The sequence below is a fragment of the Cynocephalus volans genome, chromosome 1 (assembly GCF_027409185.1).
Source record: "Cynocephalus volans isolate mCynVol1 chromosome 1, mCynVol1.pri, whole genome shotgun sequence".
In the NCBI taxonomy this organism is placed as follows: domain Eukaryota; kingdom Metazoa; phylum Chordata; class Mammalia; order Dermoptera; family Cynocephalidae; genus Cynocephalus; species Cynocephalus volans.
The window spans coordinates 33,817,401-33,836,349 of record NC_084460.1 but is presented as its reverse complement, the minus strand read 5'-3'; the positions used below and the strand labels follow the sequence as shown (position 1 = coordinate 33,836,349).

At 47.5% G+C, this 18,949-nt stretch overlaps 1 protein-coding gene across 1 annotated transcript in view; it reads right to left on the bottom strand.

Annotated features, from left to right (window-relative positions):
• Positions 1–607: 607 nt before the first annotated feature.
• The window catches only part of BPI (bactericidal permeability increasing protein), a 30,380-nt gene continuing 12,038 nt past the window's right edge, over positions 608–18,949 (bottom strand). The window contains exons 6-15 of the mRNA XM_063091834.1: positions 17,771–17,834; positions 16,135–16,226; positions 12,396–12,572; positions 11,284–11,343; positions 9,831–9,998; positions 8,596–8,663; positions 6,206–6,248; positions 3,260–3,323; positions 2,113–2,189; positions 608–646 (exon numbers count right to left, since the gene is read on the bottom strand). Coding sequence (XP_062947904.1) covers positions 608–646; positions 2,113–2,189; positions 3,260–3,323; positions 6,206–6,248; positions 8,596–8,663; positions 9,831–9,998; positions 11,284–11,343; positions 12,396–12,572; positions 16,135–16,226; positions 17,771–17,834 — 852 coding nt within the window. The remainder of the gene's footprint in view (positions 647–2,112; positions 2,190–3,259; positions 3,324–6,205; positions 6,249–8,595; positions 8,664–9,830; positions 9,999–11,283; positions 11,344–12,395; positions 12,573–16,134; positions 16,227–17,770; positions 17,835–18,949) is intronic.

Sequence of the window (18,949 nt, the reverse complement as noted above, 5' to 3'; positions counted from 1 at the left end):
GGACCAACAGCCCAGTGGCCCGATCTACTCTCCAGACCATCTCTGCCTGACATTAGGTAGCAAGACTCATTCCCTTGGGACTAGGAAAAACCCAAGGACACTTGGAACAATGAGACTTTCTGCTAATGTAGGTATGTGGAGACTCAAGAGATTAATTATAGAAATAAAGAGAGGTGATTGTACCTGGGCTGTAAACTGTCTCTGTAGGCCGTACTGGTTACAGCCACCAAGTGAAAGAATGAATGAACATAAAACAAGAAACAATACCAGCACACAGAATCCACAGAAAAAATAGAGGTTTTTTGGGGGGAGGGGGGCGGGTGGAAACACAAAGGGAAATATGGTTACAACCGAAACGAAATTCCTGGAGGAAATGTCTGTGCAGCTTCAGCCCTTAAAGAAGCTCATAATCCCTAAAATATGCACTACACACTTTTCCAATGAACAAAGTTGCCTGTGTTTAGATCATTTCTGAATCTGAGTTCAGTGAAGTCTGCAAGGGGCTCTTGGTCAAAATCTTGAGAGGATTTCCTGGAGAAAGGCAGCCTGTGCCCCACAGCCCATCAGGAACAGGTGCAACCGACAGTCCCCAACACCCCCAGTGGCTTCAGTAATGGCGAGCATCTGCACCTAACAGCAGGAAATTCTAGGGAGAGACAGGAATGCCGTCACCGAGTGGAAGTACATCCCTGTTTGTGAGTGTGGGGGCTGCTGTGTTTTTAAGAAGGAAACTTTGGGAGCCTGCCTATTGGGAAGGAGAGAGCAGAATGGGCCTGCTGCAGATAGAAAGACAAGAACCAGTGCAGGCCCTCAGGGACTTGCTGCTGGGGTCTGCACATGAGCAGCTGCCAGCGTCCGCGACAGCTGCTTCCTTCTCAGACGCAGAGCCCCACGGGCTGTTTAGAGGCCTTCATTTGTCATCCTTGCTTTGTGGCAGCTCAGGGGGCCCTTGTTCCAATCAAGGCTGCAAAACCACTTCTCTTGGCTCCTTCATGCCCCTCACTCAGAATTTTTAGAAATGAAGAAATTAAATTGTGCCAGGGGTCATTTTTTTTTTTTTAAGGATAAACTTGGTAAAAAAATGAGGAACATGGAAGATGACTTTCCTCTGCCCTTTTGGCATTTTTCTACCATCTCTTAGCCCCATTAGCTCCCTGGTCTAAAGAATTGGGGACTGATTGACTGGACATTGGGGGTAAGGGAGAGCAAGGAATCTGGGTGGTTTCCCATGAGGGCCACAAGTCATCAGGAAAGCCATTCACCAAGGTAAGGAATGCAATGGGTGGTGGTTTGGTGGCAGAGAAAACAACCTTGTTGGCTCGTGCTGGGATTAAGAGGCCTCAGGTTGGAGACACTGAGGAAGCCAGAGAATACACACATCAGGAGCTTAGAAAAAATAAGCAGGCTGGAAGCATGGCTGGGACGCTGTGTGGCAACAAGGTGGCAGTTAAGCCTGAGGGAGGTGATGAGAGTGAGCAGGGTGAGCCAAGAGTGGGGAAAGAGAAGAGGCCTGGGGATGGATCTGGAGAACTCCGGCTTGTAGGGAAAGGAATAGAGCAAGCAACGGCCTGGAGAAAGAGGCAGAAGGAAAACTAGGAGCAGAGGATGGCTTGGAAACCAGGGGACGACAGCTTGCCGAGCAAAGACACAAGTGTCAAGTGCTGACGGGGGCAGGCTGGGCAGAGGCCAAGAGGAAGCCTCATGTCGTGTGTCTAAATCTGCCAGACACTGGCCACACTTTGTAGCCACAGTGCCTAGCATGGTGCTGGATGCAAAAGTAGGCATGCAATGTATATATGTGAAATGTTTAAATGCACCAATTTTATAAAAGAGGCTCTTTGGCCAGTACGTGGATTCTGTTTTTAGCCAGTGTAGCGTGGGAGCGATGTGTGATGATTAGAAGCAGGAAGCCTAGCTTTGGCTCTGGGCTTCATCTAATACCGTGTGGCTTTTCTGAGCCTTAGTCTTTCTTCTCTGCTTATTAACAGCACCCACATCCCAGGGTTGTTGTAGGGTAGGACGTGCTTGATACAGGGCATGGCACAGAGGAAGCCTGGCAGCAGAGGGCCGCTATTGTTACGGGCGATTTGAAGAAGACACCTGGGGACTCACCTGGTGAGACTGAAGCACCAAGTCGTAGAGCTGGATGTGGGAGGGCATCGGGAGAGAGAAGCCTTTCTGCAACTTCTCTGTGCCGGAGACCAGTGAATGGTGAGGACCACGAGAGCAGAAAGTGACGGGCAGGGGACGGGGAGGGCGAGAGAGCCACGGTGGGCGGCCTCTGCCACTGCGTACCTGGCCCTAGGTACGGCCTGGCTTGGGTGTCTGTGCCCGAAAGGAGGGCTGCCCTGGGGGTGTGCCTCCCACCTGTTCTCCATCAGCTCCAAGACCACTTCTAGGACCCGCGTGGGCCTCTTCTCTAGGGCCACCCTCGAGTGCACAGCACTGCCGGTGGACACTACGCCCGAGTGTCAGCCCAGGGGCAGCTGCTTGCCGGGGTATGGACGAAGCATGGAATGTAAGGAGGGGTATCTGCACATGTGGGTTTAGGATGAAGGCAGAGGTGGGTGGCGGCCAGGGGCAGCTCCCCCAAACCACCACATTCCCATATGGAGCTCAGGAGAGTCTAAATAAATCTGGCCTCCCGGGTCATTATGAAGCCATTTTGTCAAGGTAGGAGGATAGATCATATATTCTATATAACAATTTGTTGGCTTAATTTATAATTTCTAAACACCCTGGTGACATGTCACGTGGGTCTCTATTTGTACTCTTGCTCCCGGCTCTCAAAGGTTGGGGCCAGGCCTGCCTGAAGCTCTTACCAGCGTGCTGATCGTGAGCTCTTAGCCGAGGTTAGCAGGAGACTCCCTGGCCCTTCTCCCAGAGAAGAAAAAGACCGTGGGCTTTGGCTTCAGGGCTGGGATAACCCCAAGCCCCAGCTCTCACCTGCTCTGGGACCTGAAGTCAGTTACTTAACCATTCTGATCTTTCATTTCCTCCCATGAAAACTGGAGATATTAATAGTCCTTCATGTTATGTTGTCAGGAGTGGATGAAATAATGAAGGACATGTAGTAAGGCTCAACCCACGTGAGTTCCCTTTCGGTGCCATCACCCTTCTGGGTCAGATGTCATTTGAGATTCATTTGAGGTGATACCCCAACTCCCTACAACTGGGGCCGGGTAGTAGGTGCTCTAGGTAGTCCCCCACCCTCTTCCCCCCAGGACTAACTCAATGGTTTTTCCAAAAAGCTCCTCACCGTTAACCTTGGGAAGCACAACGGTGGGCACAATGTAGTTCATGACGGCCTCCAGCACTTTAACCTGGAACTCAGAAGGAGAGCGGGACCCACGTCATCGGGGCACTGCGGGATCCGCAGTCCTCCGTCACCCTCCCTGCCACCCGGTGCCACTCGGCAACCTCACAGCTGGGGAAACCGCTGTGAGATGGACACAAGTGAAGATGTGAAAACTCAGCTGCCCAGTGCAGGTCACAGAAGTGATTTCTTTTGCTCTACTGGTTCCAGATGTAACACATGATCTAAACTGTAAGGTGCGAGGCCATACACCTTACCACAACCATGATGAAGGTTATCAGAGAGTTCTGAAACATGAGAACCTTTGTTTTAAAAAATGCGTCCCTGGTGGACTAGTGGGTACAAAACTATGCTCTCTACCCTAAGTGAATCATTGTGCGGTATCTGCAAGCACTGAAACAACACACCGTATCCCACAAATATGTACAAGGAAATGTTAAAATATTATGAATACAATTTTTTAAAAAAATTTATCCTCTCAGACACTGTGGACTCGAGGGCAAATTGAATCAAACTTTTTGAGGGCTATTTGGCAGCTGTCATCAAAAGCCTTAAAAATGTGCATGCCTTTTGGGCCAGCAAACATGCCTCCAAGGCATTTGTTTTAAGGAAATGATGTAGGGTGTAGGCAAAAATTTAGATGCAAGGGTATTCACCAAAGCCATAAATTTCATCAATATAATAAATTAAAAGCAACCCACATATCCAACAATAGAGGAATCATTTTGGGGAAATGGTGATACTTTGATATCAGGAAATATTGTGCAACTGTTAAAAATGATAATGTAGAAATATAATTATCAACATAGGGTATTCATGATTTTTTCTGAGTGAGGAAAAGCCTGCTATAGAAATCACATAATTCAATTTTTTAATTAAATAGGCATAGCAAAAGGTCAGAAAGGATTTACTCCAAATTATTAACTAAGTGGTGAAAATATAAGTTGTTTTTGTTTTGTTTCGTTTTGAAAATCTGTAGGTTCTGAATGCTCTCTAGTGTGTATGTTTTGTTTTGGCAATAATAAAAAAAATTCAAAAATAATGTAAAATTCTCAAGATGATTGCCTGGAGTGGTGACATTTACAATGTGTAAATATACACCTTTTTGTTTCTGGAACAGTGGAGTTTCCTTCCCTGGGCTGCCATTCCCTGCGCTCACCAGATACAGTGCTCGCCTCCCTATGAATCCTGGGAACTTTACGTTTTCATTTTCTGCAGAAGCAGAAGTTAGTTACTGACTTAGTCAAGCCACTGGGAGAGGCTTGGTGCCAGTAAATCCATGAAAATACAATAAAGTTGCTTTCAGTCCTTCCGTGTGTTGTAATGTCATCAGATGGAAACCACTAGCTGGATGTTTATCAGATTTGGAGGGGACGCTGGGACAGTATGACTTCGGGGCTGGGTGGCTTGCAAGACACTCACATGGTGGCGCACTTGGGGGCTGTTTCAGGGTTCTAAGGAAATAAGGAATTTTCCACTCCAGAGCAGTGGAAACTGTGGTTCAACCAGAGACCCTCCGGGAGATTTGTGCCACGTGTAGTAACACACTGGACAGAATCAACACACCGTGGCTTCTGACGTAAGACACAAGGGCAGCTGTCCTGAGTGGCTGGTGTTCAGAAGCATCTGAGCTGCTACTTAGGAAGCTCGCTGTCAGTGTCACAGGTGAGGGCAGTAGGGGCAAGTCTACTTAATGATGGCCAGTGATTCCTGGGTACTAGAATCATCTCCTGGGGCTGGGGTGACACGTGCTCCTCCCCTGCCCCCCTGCCCTTCTCCATCCCAGTGAGTGGCTCTGCTATTTGCCCAGCTGCTCAATCCAGAAATCTAGATGTCATCCTGATTGCCCTTTCCCTAGCCATGCATGTCCAGTCTCTCACCAAATTCTGTCTAAATCTACTTCCAAACGATGTCTCCAGTCCTCCCCCTTACTGGCTAAGTCACAGCCCCCATCATCTCACAAGGACAAATGGCCCAGCCTCCCCACTGATGCCCCTGGTCTGATTCTCATGCCCTGTAATCCATTCTCCCCACCCCAGAGGGATCTTTTATAGAGGTGGTAAATCAGATCATGTCACTCCCTGCAGAAACAGGTCACTGGCTACTCGTTGTCTTTCAAACACAACCTCCTTCCCCTAGCCCAGAAGGCCTTGGAAGTGCCAGCCCCTGCCTGCCTCTCCAGCCACATCTCCTCTGTGCCCCCTTCTCATGACGCTCTGGCCACACTGGTTTCCCTCATCCCCAAACATGCCACGCTTGTTCTTGCCACCAGGCCTTTGCCCCTGCTGTTCCCTCTGCTGGCTCCTTCTCATCCCTCAGCCCAAATATCCCCTCCTCAGAAAGACCTTCCCTGATCACACCCTTTAACCCTTAATTCTTCTCATCACTTTCTACCCCACCCCCATTTCGCTTTGGATGGCTTTGATCATGACTGAGATCTTCATTTCTTACTGTTGTATCTCCCCACTATGACGGGAGGAAGGCATCACTTCCCCGTCTTGAACCTTAGTATACTCCACACCTGGAGCAGCACCTGGCACATAATAAGTGCTCAATAAAGTAATTAACTTGTTCGTTCAACAAACATTTGTTGAGCAGATTTTCTGTACTGGGTTGTACACATTTAATCCCATTTAAACCTCACCACACCAACTCCGTGGGAAAAGTCTGCAGTTCAGAGAAGTGACTTGCCCAAGGCCACACAGTTAGTAAGCAGAGCAGGGATTCCAGCTCAGGTCTTTCCACCAACAAAGCCCCTCTCACCATTAATTCACAAGCAGATTATATGCAAATGAACAAGGGGCCTCCTAAATAATGCAATGAGCATGTGACATGTCCCCCCGACCCAGATCAGGGGAAGGAAGGAGCCATCAAGGCCCTCAGACTCACCAAGAAGGGGCCAACATCCGAGTGCTTCAGTTCCAGGAGCAGCCTGTGATAGAGGGAGAGGAGACTTAGACCACCAAGTGCCTGACCCACATGGAAACCCAGGTGCTGGGGAGAAGGGGACCACTGGTGGATACTGCCTGGTTTTCCCATTCAGTATCCATTAGCCCCTTCCTCGGGTCACAGCCCCCTGGCTTTTCCTTTGGGGGAGTCACCCATTCCCTGCATTGTTGGTGCTGCCCACCCCATACTGAGCTCTGGGGTGTGCTGGCCAAAGGGCATAGTCCACCTCCCCTGCCATAGTACTTGCTTCAAGGACGGACCTATGACCCACGCTGGCCCAGTGAGAGTTAGTCCCAGGACTTCTGCTAGAAAGATTGGGAATGGGGTGTTCTCTTTTCTCCAGGAAAATAGGAAGCTACTAATGACCATTTGCCACCACCTGGTGACAGCCTGCTGGGGAATGAAGGCCAGACAGAGGATAGAGGAGCCAAGAGACTGAAAGAGTCAGATTTCTAAGGACATCTTCTGAGAACCTGGGTCTACTCTTGCCTGAAAAGCCTTGGACTTTTCAGTTACCTGAGTCAATAAATGATCCCCTTTTTGTGGTCTTACACATCTTAACAGTGATCTAAAAGAAGGGGGAAATACATGGCTGGTTATTGAGCCCCTATTGTTCCCTGTGTTGGGTGCTTTATCCCATTGAAGTCCTGTAACCCTCTGAGAAGCAAGGGTCATTACACTCTCAATTTACCCATGAGGAAACTGATGTTCAGAGAAGGCAGAAGCGACTGTCCAAGTTTGCACAGCTAACAATTAGCAAAGCAGGGTTTCAAAGAGGTCTCCCTGAAGCCAAAGCCCTTGCTGTCTCCAGCACTCTACAGAGTTTGAAGACTTGCTCTTGTTCACCCAGAGTCAGTAGCCCCAGGATTCCTGCTCTATAGACTCTCATACCCAGCCCCACCCCACCCCAGCCCACAGTAAAGAAAGTCTGTGCTCGGCCAACGCCCAGCTGTATCTTTCCAGCTCCTCTACTTGAGATGCCCACGGGTGTTTCAACGAAAATTAAAGCCACATGTTTCTGAAGCAGTAACACTTGTCAAAATGATGCCAAGAGAAACGAGCAGCATGTAAACCTCAGGAGCTGATCTCAAGGTTAAAAAGGACAGCTCTGTGCCAGAAGGAGGGCAGAAATGGGCAGGAATGTGGGTCAAGACCACATTTAAACAGCGTGTATGTGATGAAGAGGCAGACGCCAGGTCCCAGTGCTGGGGTCGTCACTTCTGCTCTCCCTGCATGTGTCCTTCTCTCTGTCTCTCTGAGTGTCTCCCTTTTGTGTATTTCTTTTTCTTTTCTTTTTTTTTCTTTTGGTGGGTGGCTGGTACAGGGAAGCAAATCCTTGAGCTTGGTGTTATGAGGCTGTGCTCTAACCAACTGAGCCAACCAGCCAGGACTGAGCGTCTCCCTTTTAATGTGTCTCTCCACCCCTCTCTGTCTCTCCCACTCTCGATCTTTCTGTGTGTCTCTCTCTCTCCCTCCACTTCTGCATTTCTTTTTCTATGCATTTTTCTGCCCTTCTCTTTCCCTCTTGCTTACTCATTACATCCCTTGATGTGTTCTAAACACTTCAACACATATTAATACCTCATTTAATCCTCACAAAGATACTCTTGGCAAAGAATATTGGGCTTATTAATACCTCATTTAATCTTCATATTTAACCACATATTAATACCTCATTTAATTGTCACAATGATACTCTTGGCAAAGAATATTGGGCTTACTTTACAGCTAGTGAAACTGAAGTTTGGGGATTTTGGTGCTCGGCAAGGTGAGCTGCCCTTCAGCCGCAGGCAGCCTCATGTCAGAGCCCACACTCCAAACCACAACCTCCACTGCTGGGATTCACACCTGGGTCACACGGATTCCAGCAGAGGATGGCTCCTGAGGTCCCAGGAACAGGGTGAGGAGAAGATGCAGTGGAATTTCCAAGTGCCAAGGAAGGAGGCCAGGGATGTGGGGCACTGGATGCTGTTTTGGGTTGGTGTGGAATGGACTGTCAGCTGGCACTTCCCAGCCATGAGTTGGCTTGGGACTGATGGTGCCTGGACACGGGACTTGCAGTGCTAAAACTGGGATACTCCTGGGCAAACCAAAATGGTTGGTCACTCTATGACGTGTGATCTCGGGCAAGTCATTTTGTCTCTGAGCATCAGTTTCACTGTCTGTGAAATGGGGATATTTTGCCCATCACACACTGTTTAAGGCTTAAGTGTGATGGGTGAACAGGAAAGCAACGACACAGGGCTTGGTACATCGTAAAGCCAATGCTATCCCAGGGACACCAACAGTGGGTGGGCAGCCCCTCCTCCTGTTCCCCCAGACCTCCTTACCTGCCCAACTTGAGCTCTCCAACAAGCCTGTCGGACTTGGCACCAACCTCCATAGAAGCATTCGTGCTCTGCAAAGCAACAGCCCAGAGTGACCTGCCCTGACCCAGGGTCTTGGGGCTCTGCAAGGTCTCCAAGATGGGGGAGGGGCAGCTTCACAAGGCTTGCAGAGCAGCCCATGCCATGGGGTCAGGCCACAGAACCCAAGGAGTAGGGAGACTTCCTTTCGCTTTGAGGTTCTCGAGGGGCATCCTGGACTGTAAGCCAGTTTCTATTTTCTCTCTCTGCTTCTAGGGCCATCTCAGAGTTCCAGGACCACTCCTGGAGGGGCCGTGTGAGATAGTCCAGGCCAGCCCTCATCTCACAACTGTTCATTCATTGATTCATTCAAAGGATATTTATTGAAAAGAAAGCTGAGGTTCCCACTTCAGCTTTCCTGTGCGGTATGTGTGTCTTTGGGTGACCACTTTGAAACCCATTTTGTCTGCAAAGTGGGGATAACAGGTCTCAGCTTGAGACTGAACAGACCTGCCCGAGGCCTCTCAGTGCCTCCTGGTGGGGAGAGAGCCTGGACCACATCCCCAGTGGCTGCAGAAGTTGCCACCAAATGTTCATGGAGTGATGGGGTGATCAAACGAATAAGTGCACAAATCACCAATGGAATGAAAACTTGAATAAATAAAGGATTAGACAAACACAAAAATGAAGGAATAAACAAAGACACACACATGGATGAAGAAATGATGAATGAAAAAATGAACAAATGGACAAATGAATGATCCATTGAACAAAGGTATAAGTAAATGAATAATAATTGAATAAATGAATGCATGTAGGAACAGAAAAGGTATAACATATTTCAAGTCGACAATCTAATGAAGAATTAAACAGATAAATGAATGAATGAATGCACAAAATGAATAATTGAATGACCAAAGATATGAGTGAATGGATTGGAAACAGTACACATATTTCAAGCCCATGACAGAATGAGTAATGAAATGAAAGAAAAATTGAGCAAATGAATAATTGGATGGATGAATAAACAAATATACAAATGAGCGGCTGGGTGAATGAGTGCCTGTCAGAGCTGGCAGCAGCTGAGGACAGCAGCTCCGGTCACAGGCTCTGGAGTCACCCTGTCCATGTTTGAATCTGATTTGGTCTCCTGACTCCAAGTACAGTGCTCTTGGCACTGTCCAGGGCTCCCCATCTGCCCACACCCAGGAATAGCTTACCATGCCAAGCAGGAAGAGGGGGGCGAGGGAGGAGTTGGGGAGGACAGCAAAGGTCTGGGCCTCCAGGGCAAGGGCGAGAGCAAGGCCGGTGGGTTGCACGGACATGTGTGGCGGAGAGGAGACTGATACGAGCAACTGCACCTTCATACTGGGGAACATCTTGGCCACCTGCAGTGGGGACAACCAAAAAAAAGCGTTGCTTTTATTAAAATGTTTCTAAATCCTATCTTGCCCTTCCCCTGTGTAAACACCTCTGACATCTTCCCATTGCTCTTAGAATAAATTCAAATGACTGCATGGTCTGGCACCCAGCACGCAGCCAGCCACACCCCATGTAGCTCTACCTTCTGTCCTCCATCTCTGGCCACATGGAACTCTTTTGTTCCTCAAATACAACAAGCTCTCTTGCCACCTAAAACCCTTTGCACACTCTGTTCCCTCTCATTGAATTCTTGTCCACTCATTCTTCCCTAGCTTGGATCTTTCCCTTCCTTCAGGTCTCAGTGGAAATGTCACCTCCTCAGAGAGCAGTAGTGGCTATAAAGGGGAACTAAGGAGGGTCTTGGCGACCCTCCCTCCATCTCTTTTAGTCTCTGAGCCTCTCCACTTCCCTGTATAGAAACTTCTGGAGGTGCCACCACCAGAGAGGCTGTTAAAGGCAGAATATCTGTGTTCCCTCAAATTCAGTATGGTGAAGTCCTAACTCCCAGTGTGGCTGTATGTGGAGATGGGGCCTCTAAGGAAGTAACTAAGCTTAAATGAAGTCATAAGGGGGGGCCCTGATCTGATAGATTTAGTGTCCTTAGAAGAAGAGACACCAGAGAGCTCTCTCCACTCCCCCCTGCCCCAATCACTGAAGAAAGTCCATATGAGGATTCAGCTAGAAGGTGGTTGTCTCCAAGCCAGGCAACTGAACCTGCAGGCAACTTGACCTTGGACTTCCAGTCTCCAGAACTATGAGAAATAAATTTCTGCTGTTTAAGATACCCAGTCTGTGGCACTCTGTTGTGGCAGCCTGAGCAGACTAAGACAGAAGTGTTCCACGACCACCTTGTCTAAAGTAACCTCATCAAGCTGATGGTCTGCATTATTTTTGTTATTGTTTCATGTATCTAAATGATATTTTTCTCTCTCCACTGCACTGGGAGCTCTGGGAGGGCAGGGACATGGTCTGTTTTGCTGGGTTCCCAGCACAGGCCCAGACACATGGTAGCCACTCAATAAATATTTGCCAGATGGATGAGCACCCAGCATCCAGCCTCCCCCAGGTCAGCTGATGCTTGCAGCCTTGCTCCACACTGGGGATGGGCTGCGTGCAGCTATTTTTGCTGTCTCGTGTCAGGTGGCCTCTGGATCTGGAGGGGGTCTCCTTATTCACTCAGCAGAGCCCAGTCCTCCCCAGAGCCCCACGCCACCTCCTGAGCTGACTAAAGGACAGCAAGCCCTTTCTCACCTGGGGTATGAAGTTTCCAAGGAAGTCAGTTGTCAGTCGAAATTTGGATTGCTTCGGAATCTGTAGCAAGAGAAAAGCATCTTGGGGAATTATGCTATAGAGCAGGAGGAGGGGACAGATTCTATAAGGGGGGCAAGAGACTGAATATGTCAAAAGTTCATCTGACAGTAGGATGCTGCCCCACAACTTCTGCAGCAGTCGGCCCAGAATGGTCAGGAGATGGTCAGTGGGTGACTGCCATCTTCCCTGTTTTTTGCCCCTGAGGAAGCCAGACATGCTCTCCAACCAATCCCACAGCATGCCTGCTTCTGGTTATCCTGCCTCCAGCCTCTCTGTGCCAATCAGCTCCAGTCAGGGCACACCTGAAGCGTTCCCTTTCTCACTGTGAAGCTTTCCCACCCCTGCCTGCCTTTGAATCTCTGCCAAGTGCAAGCGAAAGTGGCTGACTTCCTTGTTCTGAATAAACAGCCTCTGTTGGTTCTCACTTGGGTGGTCTTTGTTTATTTCCATAGGAAACATGAGGTGCTCAGCAGTCCTTTGGTACCTCTACAGAGGTGGAGATTCTGACATCTCCTCCAGGAGCAGTAGAAGGGGAACCCCACAAAGTTGGTAACCAGGTTGGAAACAGATTGTACCTAAACTTTGGAGAGGATGGTCATTTCCTCATTTTACAGATGGGTAAACTGAGGCCCAGAGTGAGACTCGCCATGACTATGTGATAGAGTTAATGAGAATGATGATAATAACAGTGATATGATGCTAGGACGGGATGGCAGTGTCTGACATAAGGCAAGTACTCAGGTTAGCTGTCAGGTTTATTGCTCATTACTTCCCACATGCTAAGCACTGGGCCCATTGCTTCCCGCACATTAATATCTCATTTAATCTTCCTGATACCCTTGGGAGAAGATACTGAGGTTCTGAGGGGTTGAGTAACTGACCTAAGGCCACACAGCTGGAAAGGGTAGGGCCAATATTCAAACTCAGGTCATGTGGCTAAGTGTAGAGTCAACACCTTGGTCTCTCCAGTATGAACAAAGCTTTAAATCCAGAAGGTCTGCTGAGCTCTGAGTCCAGTGCTCTTCTTACATCCACCCACAGCCCAGCCTTACCATGTCATCCTTGAGGACCAGTTTTAAGACTCCAGCCTCTTGGTACACAAGCCCAGCTGTGTTGAAGAAGTAGTCAGAGAGGCCCAGGTACACCATGCGGTCGTGGTTGGTGGGAAATGCCAGCACTGGCGGGGTAAAGGGAGGTGGGCTGGGGTGGGCCAGCCTGAAGAACTCCCCCTGGGGGTGGAGGTAACAGAGTGAGCCCAGGCATCCCTCAAGCATCAGAATTCAACATCTCCATCCCATGAGAAAATGGGCAGAGGACGCTAATCACACACTCTCATAGGAAAAAGCAATCATCAGAAACCAAACGCCTCCTGCATGCTAGTTTCTACGTGCTTTTCATGTCAACCCTAGGAGAAGGGTGTAATTATGCTCACTTTACAAGAGAAGACACTGAGGCACAGGGAGGTGAAGTGACTTGCCCAAAGTCACACAGCTGGTAAGTGGCAGAGTCAGGAATTGAACCCGGGTATCCAAGGTCCAGCAAGCACGCTCCTAACCCCTCCAATGGCTCAGCCTCAACCTTGCTAATAAGCACAGAAACCCTATTAAAAGAACAATGAAATTCTGTTTGCCTGTTTGTTTGTTTCATCTATCAGGTTAGCAAAATTTGAAAAGAGATAAAGTGTTAAGTGTTGTGTGTGCGTTAAACTGATACTATCCAGTTTTTGTTGAGAGCATTCATATGCTGCTGGGGTTGGCTGTGTTTCGAAGAGCAATTTGGCAACATGCTGCAAAAACAGATCATTTTTTTAGCTAAAAAAAAAAAATGTTGAGCTTAAAAAAGCAATTTATAGATGGATGCATATGGTGGGATAGCACTTATGTAAAATTTAAAGGCCCATAAAAAGTAGAAAAACACAGGCAAGAAGGACACGTACCAACATCCTCAGCAGGGTTACCTGGGAGTGAAGCGGAAGGCTGTTTTGGAGAAGGGTTCCCCAGGGGGCCTCAGTTAGTTATTTTTAAAATGTTTTATTTATTTATTTTTTTAAATCAGAAGCAAATACAAAATGACAAAATGGTAACATTTAAAAAATCTGGGTGGTAGGTACCTGGGAACATGTAACGTTCCCACTCTCAGGTACTGTTGAATCATTTCATCATTTAAAATTAATAAGCATTTTGGGCACGAGTAGTGACAATCAGCCCTGTATCTCATGACTATTCATAACCAATTAAAAACACACTCACACACACACACACACACACACACACAAAAATAAAAACCCCAAATAAGTAAAGAAATAAAATTAACAAGCATGACACCCATGTTATAGAATACCATGTAACTTTTAAAATAATGTGGGCCCATGTAATGACCAGGAGCCATCTCTGATATGTATCGTTAGGTGAGAAAAGCCAGTGGAAAAACGGTGCATGTTCATTCGTGCAAACAGATTACCAGCAAACTCTGGAGGGATTTTCATGTGCCTTAGAACCAGGCACATGAATGCTTAGAACCAGGGACCTGGGAAGTTAACACACCCCTTGGATGTCAGCAATCACCTTTGGGCAGGAGCCCAGGTGTCAACAGGACCACTCATTCACAGTGGACAATTACGTGTTATTTTAATCTTTTACTCTGTCATACCACTTAGATATGTGTGGGTTTTTGTTTTTTAAGCATGCCTTTGGGTCTAGCAATTCCACTTTTAGGAACTGTTCAGGGGTGGGCAGCGATGCAGTTATAAGGATGATCACTGCAGCTCTGGTTATGCTTGTGGAAAAAAGCTAGCCGGTTAGCTCAGTTGGTTAGAGCACAGCCTTATAATACCAAGATCAAGGGTTCAGTTCCCATACCCACCAGCCACCAGAAAAAAATAACATAATAAAAAAGTTGGAATAGAATAATATTCTTTGGGGCTGGCCTATTAGCTCACTTGGTTAGTGCATGGTGCTGGGGCTGGCTGGTTAGCTCAGTTGGTTAGAGCACGGCCTTATAACACCAAGGTCAAGGGTTCGGATCCCCATACCAGCCAGGAGCCAAAAAAAGAAAAAAAAAAATCGTCAGAAAAAAATGGAAAGAGCCCAAGTGTCCCAGGAGGGGGCACTGTCCACATACCTGATCCCAAGCTGTCCACTGAGAGACCAAATAGCCAGCAAAAGTGCGGCAGGAGGACATTTCATGGATGGCATGGAAAGATATTCACATTACACTCTTTTAATTTTAAAAGTTGTAAAGCAGTATGTGTAATACAACACATGCTAATATATGTATATGTGTGTTTCTATGTCTGTATAGGAGTATATATGTGTGCATTTATTTCTATTTATGTACTGTGGTTTTTGCATGTTTTTGTTTCTATGCCTATATGTGTATGTATTTGTTTCTGGGTCTCGATATGTGTATGTTTTCCCCTGTCTCCACATACATAAGGACTGGAGAGATCTACACTTGTGTATTTATAGCATTTATGTCTGAGTTGTAGGACTTGGGTTCTCTCTCTTTCTTTTCCTTCCTTCCTTTCTATTTCTTTATTTCTCTGCTCCTCTGTAGCTTCTAAATTTTCTTTTTTCACACTGAACATATTTTGGAACAGACAAGTAAACGGTGAACAAACCAGCCAATCACTAACTGTGGAAGAACTGAAAGAGGAACAGTCCAGAATGAATTCTAGGGAGTGAGACCTACTCTAGCTGGGGTGGGAGTGGGGGAAGCTGCTCTGGGAGGGACAACTGAGCAGAAACCCACCTGGAGTATAAGAAGCCAGCAGGGTAGAGGTGGGCATTGGGAGGGAAGATAGTTGCAGGCAGAGGGAACAGCTGGGGCAAAAGCCCTGAAGTGGGAACAGGCTTGATGTATTTGAGAAAGTGAAAGGCCACTGTGTCTGGTTGGAGGAGGCGAGTGACAGAGTAGCATGAAATGCAGCTCCACCCACCACCCACCCATCCACTATCCACCCATCCATCCACCACCCATCCACCATCCACCCATCCATCCACCATCCATCCACCCATCCATCCACCACCCATCCACCATCCACCCATCCACCCACCCACCCACCCATCCACCCATCCATCCACCATCCATCCACCCATCCACCATCCACCCATCCATCCACCACCCATCCACCATCCACCCATCCACCCACCCACCCATGCATCCACCCATCCATCCACCCATCCATCCACCATCCATCCACCCATCCATTCATCATCCATCCATCCATTTATGCATCCAACATATATTTATTGAGCACCTACTACATGCCAAGCACAGTTCTAAGTGCTGCACATACAGTAGTGAATGAAGCAGTCACAGTCCCTTCTCACTTATCACAGTGAGGGAGACAGACTTGAGACTCTGTATATGTGTGTGTGTGTGTGTGTGTGTGTGTGTGTATTAGTAAGAAGTGCTGCTGAGAAAAATAAAACAGGATATGGGGGAAGAGGCAAGAGCTATTTCAGCAAGAATGGTCTGGGAAGGCCTCTCTAACTAAGCAAAGATTTGAGGGAAGCAAAGGAGAGAGGTGTGATAGCAGGGGGACAGCACTCCAGGCAGAGGGAATGGCCAGTGCAAAGGCCCTGGGGAGAGGGCAGGCATAGTGTGTTTCAGGAAGAGCAGGGAGGCCAATGTGACTGGAGCAGGGAGAGGCAGGGGAGAGCGGAGTGGAGTGGTGGTGAGGCAGATAGGAAGAGAGATCATTGTAATATTTGTTTCCAAGGACAATGGGGCGCCCCGGGAGGGTCTAAGGCAGAGGCATGAGGGTATGATTCTCGGTGTAAGCCTCACCTTCAGCTGTCCATCCAGGTTCTCAGCTGTGACTGTTGGAGGTGCCACTAGACGATAGTCAATCCCTGCCACGGCATCTATTACGGCTGTCACTAAAGAGAAAGAAGATGGACCTTGAGCAGACTCCCGTGGCAGCATCCCATAAAACTGGATCCATTCCTACCTCCTCCAGGGAGCCCTCCCTGAGCTCCCCTTAAAGGAAAACAAGCCCAGACACCATCATATTCCTGAGATGAGCGGCTAAAACATAGGGTCAAGGGGACAGAGAGACCTGGGCTTGAATAAAACTCTGTATGACCTTGGATAAGTCCTTGCATTTCTCTAAGCCATGTTTTTTGTCACTTGTAGTATGGGGGTGATTCTACTGACCTCACAGATGCTGGGAGGACTAAGTGAGAAGATGAATGCCCAATGCCCTGTACATGTAGAGGCTCAAAAGCCAGATGGGGGGCTGGCCCATGGCTCACTCGGGAGAGTGTGGTGCTGATAACACCAAGGCTACGGGTTCAGATCCCATATAGGGATGGCCGATTAGCTCACTTGGGAGAGCGTGGTGCTGACAACACCAAGCCAAGGGTTAAGATCCCCTTACTGGTCATCTTAAAAAAAAAAGCCAGATGGGATCATTACTAGCAGTGATAGCATTCCAGGCTGAGCCTGGGCTGGTCCAGGTCTCAACAGTTTCTCTGTTTCCTAGCAGGAATCAATGAGAATTAAATAAATATTGCCCCCTCCTTTAACCTTCTCTTCCCATGTTAGAAGGGAGGAAACTGAGGCTCAGAAATCCAAGTTGTCCACGATGGCATGGCTAGTGAGTTGTGACACTGGGACTCAAACCAAAATATTTTTTTTTGCCTCATGAGAACAAACCTTGGACACTACAAGTGCATTAAACACGCCCAGGATGAGCCCCTGCCCTGGAGGAAGAAGAGGCATCTTAAATGGGCAGGTACTAAGTGTAAGTGCCAGCCACGCCACGCTTCACGGGGACGCAGCCCTGGGAGTGGCTGGAGCACAGGCTCTGGAATGAAGAAAACCTTCACTCCACATTTGGATCCTGCCTCTTAATGGCTTTATGACCTTGGACAAGTCTCAGCTTCTCTCTGAGCCTCAGTTTCCTAATGTATAAAATAGAGAGAATAATGCCTATCTCAGTGGGGTGTTGGGAGGCTGAGAGGAGACAATTTCCTGAGAGCCTGGAACATGCTGAGCACTTGGCCAGAGGGAGTCCTCCCCTGCCTGCTGCAGCTCCTTGCAGTTTACCAAGTGCTTGGGGGTAGAGATTGTTGTCCCCATTTTAAGGACATGGAAACTGAGGTCCAGAGAGAAATGACAAGTATCAGATCTCAGGCCAGTTACGTGTCTTTGGCCTCAGAGAGCTGGTGGTATTTGGCTGTTTGGGCCGTGCAGAACTGAGGAAATGGGTGGGGTATGGGCTGCTTTTTCACCTCACTTCTGGACTTAGCACAAGGCCTGGCCCAATGCCAGCTGCCACTTGAAAATAACCTGCTCTGCCCATTCCCACCCAGGCCCAGGACTGTCTGGGAAACTTGTGGGCTCCATCACACCCACCCTGCTGCCCTCTCCCCCTCCCCTTTCTATCCACTTCTATCCTTGATTCCCATCCAGCCCTCACCTGGAATAGTCTGGAAATAAGTTTGCAGCTTGGAGGACACAGAATTAGTCACTACCTTGCAGATCTGGGGAGAACCAAAGAAGTGATCAGTGGGGGCTTCCCATTGTGGAAAATGTCCTTTGGGGAATAATGATCCAGTTATGCTTTGCTTTCCTTGAATGTTTTCTTGAAAATATGTAGCTCATCCAGTTTCTCTTTTCTCTTTGGCCACCAGGAAGCTCAGAGCCCAACATGCAGCTTGGAAATAGTAATTGTATGTGACTGTCTGACTTGCGTATTTGTTTTTTTTTTTTTTTTTTTTTTATATTTATTTTATTTATTTATTTATTTATTTATTTATTTATTTATTTATTTTTAAATTTTATTTTGTCGATATACATTGTAGCTGATTAATGCTCCCCATCACCAAAACCTCCCTCCCTTCTCCCTCCCCCCCTCCCCCCCAACAATGTCCTTTCTGTTTGTTTGTTGTATCAACTTCAAATAATTGTGGTTGTTATATCTTCTTCCCCCCCCGCCCCAGTTTGTGTGTGTGTGTGTGTATGTGTGTGTGTGAATTTATATATTAATTTTTAGCTCCCTCCAATAAGTGAGAACATGTGGTATTTCTCTTTCTGTGCCTGACTTGTTTCACTTAATATAATTCTCTCAAGGTCCATCCATGTTGTTGCAAATGGCAGTATTTCATTCGTTTTTATAGCTGAGTAGTATTCCATTGTGTAGATGTACCACATTTTCCAAATCCACTCATCTGATGATGGGCATTTGGGCTGGTTCCAACTCTTGGCTATTGTAAAGAGTGCTGCGATGAACATTGGTGAACAGGTATACCTTTGACTTGATGATTTCCATTCCTCTGGGTATATTCCCAACAGTGGGATGGCTGGGTCGTATGGTAGATCTATTTGCAATTGTTTAAGGAACCTCCATACCATTTTCCATAGAGGCTGCACCATTTTGCAGTCCCACCAACAATGTATGAGAGTTCCTTTTTCTCCGCAGCCTCGCCAGCATTTATCGTTCATAGTCTTTTGGATTTTAGCCATCCTAACTGGGGTTAGATGGTATCTCAATGTGGTTTTGATTTGCATTTCCCGGATGCTGAGTGATGTTGAGCATTTTTTCATATGTCTATTGGCCATTTGGATATCTTCCTTAGAGAAATGCCTACTTAGCTCT